General features: G+C 38.9%; 1 protein-coding gene across 4 annotated transcripts in view; it reads left to right on the forward strand.

The window, feature by feature from the left end:
• Window positions 1-7,713, forward strand: part of ADGRG7 (adhesion G protein-coupled receptor G7) — a 28,209-nt gene extending 20,496 nt beyond the window's left edge. For all 4 annotated transcript variants that reach the window (XM_068906741.1, XM_068906724.1, XM_068906734.1 and 1 more), the window contains 5 exons: window positions 58-422; window positions 1,463-1,544; window positions 2,523-2,684; window positions 3,703-3,859; window positions 4,858-7,713. In XM_068906741.1, the coding sequence (XP_068762842.1) occupies window positions 58-422; window positions 1,463-1,544; window positions 2,523-2,684; window positions 3,703-3,859; window positions 4,858-5,094 (1,003 nt within the window). In that variant the 3' untranslated portion in view covers window positions 5,095-7,713. The remainder of the gene's footprint in view (window positions 1-57; window positions 423-1,462; window positions 1,545-2,522; window positions 2,685-3,702; window positions 3,860-4,857) is intronic.
• Window positions 7,714-8,488: the final 775 nt, after the last annotated feature.

An 8,488-nucleotide genomic window follows, 5' to 3' on the forward strand; every position in this document is an offset into this window, starting at 1 on the left:
TTACAATTGTTCTTATTTTGCTTTACTTTTTCCTCCCAACTGTGTTCCTACCAACAGGAAAACACGAAGGTCCTCAGTAACGTGGATGTTAGTGAGTCTCTGTTTCTCTATGCTAATTTTTAACATCATCTTCATCTCTGGAATTGAAAATCGAAATGCCGGGAATCACAGCAGTGATACGAACAGATACAACCAGCAATATCACACTTATGACACCACCAGTAACACCTTACTCACGTCTGATTTGATAGATCCTCCTGCAGACCCTTGGTGTACAGTTGTGGCTGTCCTACTGCATTATTTTTTGTTGGCAACATTTATGTGGACAGCACTCAATTCCACACAATTGTACTTACTGCTGCTTAGAGCCATGAAGCCGCTTCCTGAACACTTCCTTGTAACCATGTCGGTAATTGGATGGGGTAAGATTTAAAGTCGTACATATGCAACTCTTACCAAAGTATCAGCACATAGTACGTTCAGGGAGGGTTGTAAAGGTATTAGACCAGCAGACAGCAATTACAGTCAGTATCCTCAGTTAGCCACTAAGGTTTAAGAAATAATCTCCAGCTGCTGCTTACACTACTGGTATAAGCTGAGTTTGTCGTCATTGTCCTGATGCAGCACGGAAACCAATAGCTTGTTCATCAGCACAGCAATGTAGGTCTGTTGCATGCAGGAGAAATTTCTCAGTAATCAAGGCATTCAACAATCTGTTTCTGTCAACTGAAGGAAAAAGTCTTTCAGATACAGTGATTGCATATGTGAAGTAAAATTATTCTCTGGACGTTGTGATCGCAGCCAGAGCCTTGTGTGCATTCAAAAGCAAGAACTGACTCACAATATTTGTTACATTATTTATTAATAAGCAATGAGCACATCCTTTAGAGTTTGTAGCAATTAGCAGCTATGTTGCAAGCTGGAAGGGAACTACTTGGAGGACTGAAGGATGTAGACATGGGCCCACTAGGTAAGGTGAAAATCTCAGCCTCCCTCAAGACTCTATTCTAATACAGTATACAGGAATATCTGTCGTTGGCCCACTGTGTATTCAGCTTTTGTGGTACATTGTTTCTGATGGCATCTACTAAGCAGTTTTGCATCCCGATTATTTTATTATTATAATCCTGTATTTGGGTGAGGGTTAAGTCAGCTACAGCACAGAGAGGAGCTGGCTCTGTTACCAGAAGAGTCTTCTCTGGAAGCTGAGCTGAAGCTCTCCAAAGGCAAAAAATGAACAAGGTACGGACACGAGCTGTCCTCAGATAAATACTGCTCACAATACCCAGGCCTGCCTTTTCCTCTAGGCTATGGATACTCACTTAGCTTAGTGCAAAGCAGATGAAACACAGGTCTTAAAATCTACAGATTTTAGGAGGCAAGTAGCTATTTCTGTAGAAGGGGGATAAGGTATATCTATGCACCTTAACAATAAACTGCTAATATCTCTCCTATTAATTAGGAATCCCCGCTGCAGTTGTTGCAATAACACTTGGAGCTACTTACAGAGAAGGAAAAGCATTAAACTACCGACAGGAAGAATTGTAAGTAAATGAATTATTAAGATACTTGCTATCCCATACCTTTTACGCTGGCTTATTATTAATGCCCTTTTAGATTTATCGTTGTAGTACCCGTACTTAAGGAAAAGAAAATTCTTCACTCAAGCTTAACTTCCACTATAAGAAACCGCAGTTTTTCCTCACTCAGGATTTAGGATACTAAATCACATATTGGCCCTGAACGCTCCTGTAAGCTCCCCTGTGGCTTTAAATGGAGATCGGGAGTGCTCTTGGCCTAGCTGAAATTCAAGACATTCGTTTAAGTGCATAACTGTATTTCAATACCTAAGATTAATCATTCAATTTACTTTAAAGCTTTCTGGCCAGCATAACTGAGATCCCTAATTATCTTATGCTTTTGGTATCTGCCCTCATCTGAGTGCCAGCATCCCAAGGCTGGCACTATGCTCACAACATACCTTGGCGATAGCGGACGGTACAGACCAGAGGTAGATTTCTTTTGGAGTAAATGTAAACCCATGCCCCTTTCCCCGTGGTGGTCATCTCGTGATACTCACATAAGGGATGTCGATCTCTTACTGAGATTATTTACTAACGAAAAAAGAGGGAAGGATTGTTGCAGGGTAACCCCATCTACCTGAAATTTTCCCTATTTTCGTTTCAACCTTTGTCCGTTGGGTCTTGCCTTACTATTTGTTAGCTCTGTTAAAGATAAGCTTGCACATGCTGGCCAGATACCTATTTGGATAGTTATATTCCACCTTATTACATTTCTCTATGCAGTTTGTCCGATAAATCACTTTGCACTCTGCAGAGGAAGGCATGATCGAATGCCCTCAGCTCTCAGGGAATGGTTGCCTTTCAGAGATAGGTTAACAAGATCTAGGAAGCCCTGTGAGGCCCTTCAGGATGGGAAATGGTATATTATTTTGGTTCGGTTTTGTATTCTGAATCTGTGCCTGACGAATCTTTTGCAACGGCCTCTCTTGATATTTAAAGTTGCTGGCTTGCAGCACTGGATCAAAACCAGAATTTCAGCATGGAAAAGCCTATGTTGTGGTCATTCCTACTGCCTGTAGCACTCATACTCCTGTTTAACTTTATCATCTTCGTCAACATCACAGTCTCTGTGATATGGAGGGATAACAAGAACTTGACAAGGTGAGCTGGCATAGAGCTCCTCAGACCTTTCAGGATAATTCTTCACTCTCTTGTCATGAGCTCAGACATTCTTGCCACGAACTCAGATTTTTCATTAAATGTTTTGTTTCAAAGATATATATTTTTAAAGCATTTAGAAAATTGATTCCATTACTCCAGTGGGTCAGGTTGTGTTCTTTGTTCATTTGCAGATCAATGAACATATTGTAGGCTTTTGCTGCCTTTTTTTTTTTTTTTGGTTGGAGTGTTGCTGGACTTCAATGAAGGTTATCCCCAATTTAAATCAGCATAAGTGAGAGCAGAACTGGGCCCAGCCAAATGAGAATTATGGATTTCTCAGCACATCTGAACATCAGGCCAGTTATCTAGAAGATTTAAAGTAGATTTACTTGCTCAGTTTCACATATATGCACAGTGTATTGTCAAAGGCTCAGTCTCACAGACTCTCCAGTGAGATTTGCGTTAATTTAAAAGGGAACTGCTTTAATTTTTTTAAAATTCATAGAACTGAAACGTTCAGCAAAACTGCGTCATTTTTTCATTCCTTTCACGTATAATTTTCAGGGTTGGAACAAACCAAAATACCACATCTCTGACTCCTCTCAGACTTGGGAGAAATTGGATATCCAAACTTCATTGGCAGCTTATTCTTATATTGAAAGTTGAGGACATTTGGACTAAGTTTCTTCGTTTTCTAAAAACCTACAATAGCTAACACATTCACTCTTACTGCTTTGAGTTTCCTCAGCAAATCTCACTTTTTGAAGTTGTAAAAGTATGATGTGTTCAAGATATATATTCCAAACATGGATTATTCAGATAAACTTGAACAGATTTATTTTTTAGGATTTTTTTTTATGAATGATGCTTCAAACAAATGTAGGAAGGTATATCTTCTTAACTCGCCTGAGCAAGAACTATTTGGGATAGAGCTTTTTATTTATGAAGTAACATGTTTAAAGCTCAGTAAGATAATAGATGGTATAGAGAAAGATTTTGTTACTTTTTTGTTTTTTAGGAATAAAAAGGATTCATTCATGAAAAAGATGATTGGCACTATCTCCATAGTTGTAGTGCTCGGAATCACCTGGACAATAGGCTACCTGATGCTAATAAATCATGAGGAAACAAGTCTCATTTTCAGCTACGTGTTCTGCATTTTGAATGCTACCCAGGTAAATATTTAATAATTCTGAGATTGATAATTGAGATACTGGAGGAAAAAAAAAAAGCTGTCTGATTTATTTGTCCTATAGCTTGGTGTAGCCTGGAAATTGGTTGGAAAATAGTTACAGAGAATTGGAATTTTTGTTCAGAAAGGGATGCTGTCATTCTTGTCTGTCATTCATAAAACATTTCTCATAGTGCAAATCAATGTGGTATTTTATTTCGAGGTCACTACTGAAAAGATCTTTTTGTCTAAGTGGCTTCTCCTATACCACACGATATGTAAAGTGATATTCAGAGTGAGTATCAGGAAAAAACTTCTCCATCAGCTGTGGGAAAGAGTTTCATGGCTTGAGAAAAACTTCCCCGTCCCCAGATCTTAAGTTGTTTACTATCAGCTTGATTTACTGAAAAGTGAGGCCCTTAACATCAATGGGGATTAGATCTGAAAACTCTCTGTGCAAAAAGTCCCAAAGCGGTTACCACTGCACCACTGGATATATGCATTATACCCATGATTTAAGACTGAAATCATGAGCAGAGATAGAGCGCAGACCCATCTACTCAAAACTACGAGCCCTTTCGTTTTCACCCAGGACGCTCATGATTCATGCCTGAAATGGGAATTTAGAAGTGGTATGGAAATTCAGAAGTCCCACTTTTCCTCTCTGTGGATCTGCTTGAAGTGCTGGTATGGCACCACTCCATTTACTGCTTATAGCACGCTCAGGCAGGTCTTACATTCATCCTACTCAGTAGAGGGCAATAACACCGTTCTGAGACATGCTAGATATTCCATTGCAACGTGCAATTCATGCAACTACAGCACAGTTTCATGGAATAATTTTCCTAGTGAAAGTACTGCATGTATTTCAAGGTCTTAACTTCATTGTTAGCGGTTACAGGAAAGTATTGTTGCAGCTATTTTTCAAGTCAAACAATATTGACCAATCTCTTCTGGCTGTATCAGTAAAATACTAACTCTATGCTTTCATTTACTCCACAGGGACTTCAGATTTGTATTCTGTACACTTTCAGATCGCCATTCTTCAAGAAAAACGTTTCTGAAGTGTTTCCTGTTGTCTCAGTGCCAGAGATACCAGCGTATCTGCGTTCAGGAATTTACTATGTTTCAAAATCACACCTTGCAAGACATGCAAAGGAAACTTTCCGACCATCTGAAACTTTTTCAGAAGATATTTCCTCATCTAACTTACCTAACAGCAGTAGCAGAAACCTGTAAATAACTGAAATATAAACCTGTATTTCTCAGTGTTTGTTTTATGTATGTACCACAAGTATCTTCAGTGATGAACATGCTCTTCCAACTGCAGGGAGGTGGGAACAGATCAGAAGATCAGGAGTCTTAAGCAGGGGCACATGCTAGCAAGACTCTGTCACCGTGGAGCAGCAACGCAGTCATAGATCCTCTTGATAGCATTTGTGTGGCATGCCACTGAGGAAGGTCTTTGAAAGTAAGTTGCAGACGTTATAGTTTTACACAGTGTAAACGTACAGAAGTTGCTCTGTTTACGCCCATCTCATTTCTCGGGCTTGTAGAACACGTTTGCCTGGCCTCTGCAATGCAGTTCTCCCTTTCATAAGAACATTTTGATTTAATGAGAAACCAAAAGGTAAATCAATGAACAGCACAGTTCTTATTGGCTCTGGGTCCAATCTACTTGCTAACCGCTTCCGTATGTTGGCTTTACAACTGTCTTCACAAAAGGAAATCCGTATCTTAGAGCTGTCTTCTAAATTTCCCAGCTAAAACTACTTTAGGATAAATGGTAAAAATTTTCTATCTTCATACAAGAAAATGAAAAAAGAAGTTAGACACTTGAATAAACAAGCTAGCAAAGGAATTTGTTGTAAATGTGTAACATAACTCCTATTCGCATCACTCCCAGCAGTAGCCTGCGTTAGGAAGCACGTTCTCTTTGGAGCTAGATGGGTTTTTCCACAATACCAGCTGGAGCACTTCAGTTAGAGCCCCCCTCTGGACTGCCCTTCGGATGAACCTTTTTTCTCTGTCTCGCTGTCCTTTGGCTTTATTGGGAACTGGGGAGAGGAGCCATTTGTCTTTGGTTTCTAAACTTAGGCTATGAATAAACATAAAAAACCCAGTTCTCAGTCCATCCTTTATTAGTATTATGCAGTACGAAGAAGTTGAAAACAATGTTAAAGGGAGCAGGGAGAAGAGTTTCTGGATGGTGAAACGATGAATAAGGGAAGAAACAGCAGAGCACACTGATGGAAGGAAGTGTTATATGGTGGCTTGAGCACAAAGCGGTGTGTGAAGAGCAAGCAGCTTTTGCTTTGTGGCTTTGAGCAAAGCTCTAAGGTGTGCTGTAGTTAGTTCCTGTCTAAAAAACAGCAGTAATGACACTGACTCATCCCATTCTCTCCTGTGTGAGAAAAAAGCCCAAAAAACATAGGTTATTTTTTAAAAACATTTTTTATTCTATACTCTGAACAAATATAGTTGTATGTTTAGCCATCTCTGGTTTTAATAAAAGAACATCAGATTGAAGTTTAAATAAAGTCTGCTTTTAAGAACAGGGATTTCCCTCTTTTTTTTTTCTTTTTTTTGAAAATGAGACTTTCTGAATGTCTTGATGGAAATGTTTCGATGGTCCTGGAAAGTTTTCAATTTCTTAGAAATCTATGCTCTATGAAGCAGAAAAAATGTCCCCTAGAACTGAGGAGCCTCCAAAAAGAGCAGTTATATCAGACACAAGGCTGAAGCTCATCTCATCACCACTGCTTCAGATTATGGCAGAGAATGTCAATAAAAATTGTCCTGGAAAGGTAATTTTCCATATTTTGCTGTGATGCATGTTTTTAGTCATATTTTTTTTTTTTGGATGGGATATTTACGTTTCAACGCAGCCTCCACTTTTTATTTGTAAATTAGGTTTGTAATACTCACCTTTGTCACTTACTTTAATTTTATTGAAGAAGAGTGTTTTAGAAATGAGTGTGGTTTAGATAGGATAATATTGTATCTTGTTGTAAAAGCCCGCTAGACATTGCGATGATGGTTCCTCAAAGGAGTGGTAATATTTCCTAGTCTTTGACTTTTTTTTCACAAGGAAGCATTTTCTAAAGCACCTCCTGCCTAGTTTTGAACACACTTTTTAAAATCAATGAATTTCTTATCTTTATAGACCCAAAACAAGCAAAAAACTAAGGAAAATTTGTACAATATTGAATTGGTGAAGTATTGACTTTTTACTATTCAAATTAATCATCCTTCCTCTAAGTATTTGAGATGTTAAAAAATGCGGTTATAGCAAACACTGAGCATGTCTGACCTAAAAGACAAAATTTTCACCTCCAAAGAAAATGGAAAACTAGCATTTTTTGTGGGCTTTTGCATCTAGGTAAGGAATCCTAATTTCAAAAGGGAACAAAGCAAAATGATATTTTTCAGGTTGTATGGTTGGCTGTGTAAGAACAATAGTTCAGCTCTTATCTACACGTGGAATATATTGATCTTAATAACGTACTGAACTTTGGTATTCTTTGTGATATGTGGACTTTAAGGATCATGAAGTTTCTTCTTGTTAATAATGTATTGGAAGTTCTGCTTGAATAAAGAAATAGCTGGAAAAGGACTGTATCATCAGTCCAAAGGTATGAAATATGAGATGCAGAGCATGTGTGTGTAGCTGATGGAAAAGTCCTGTTTTCCAGACCTCTTTCCTACACTTTTAGAGGCAACGAGATAAACTATTTTTTGCCTTTGGAAATGCCAAAATTATTTCTAAATATTTTCTAACTTTTATCAAAGGAAACCTTCTTAACTGATCCCTTCCTCTTACTAAAAATATTTAGAATTAAAAACACAGCCAACTTTTTTCGCCTCTGTTTCCATTTCTTTGTGAGTAATGCCTGCTTATTGCTATTGCTAGCTGCACTTGTTATTAGAGTCTGCTAGGCACAGACTCAGCAGACTACAAAATCAAACTCACGGCTTTTCGTTCTTGTCCTATCACAAATTGCAATTTGTGAGCTTTGCTTTTCAGGCCACTGAACAAAAAGGTGTCTTCTCAGAGGCTTTTTTGTTAGTGGAATCAACCTCTAACACCAGAGAAAAAGAAAACGGTTATGCTTTATTTAAATTCGCATAGGTATTTCTGTTGTGCATACAAACACGTGCAACCTCACACCTTCAAATGAGGAAGGGCAACAGAAACCCCAAAAACCCTGGGATAACAGAAAGTCCAGTTCTAGCAGTTCCTTGAGAAGTGCCCTGAAGCTTCTCTTGATTGTTGAACCCCAGGAGCCCATTCTCACATCGCTTCCAGGGAAAACTCAAGAAGACAGCTGCATTTCTTAGATTCATGGCTTTCCCTTCTCAGTAGGCAAGCTCCTAAAGGAAGGCGGGAGGGTGGGGGCACAGTGAAGAATACCTGCACGAATAAATAGTCATGTCGGGGCCACGATTTCTTGTGGATGAGGTAGGCAAACAGGCTCTATCTCTGTGTGGGTGGCTGTGCGTGACAAGCATTGTGTAACGTTATGAGTGGTGTTTCACCCCAGGGCCGCCAGTCTGTGAGGACGAAAGCTTGCATTTTCAAACAATCCTGTTACTGCACTCTGTCTGGGAAAAAAAAAAAATCATTTAATGC

The sequence above is a fragment of the Struthio camelus genome, chromosome 1, assembly GCF_040807025.1.
Source record: "Struthio camelus isolate bStrCam1 chromosome 1, bStrCam1.hap1, whole genome shotgun sequence".
NCBI lineage: Eukaryota > Metazoa > Chordata > Aves > Struthioniformes > Struthionidae > Struthio > Struthio camelus.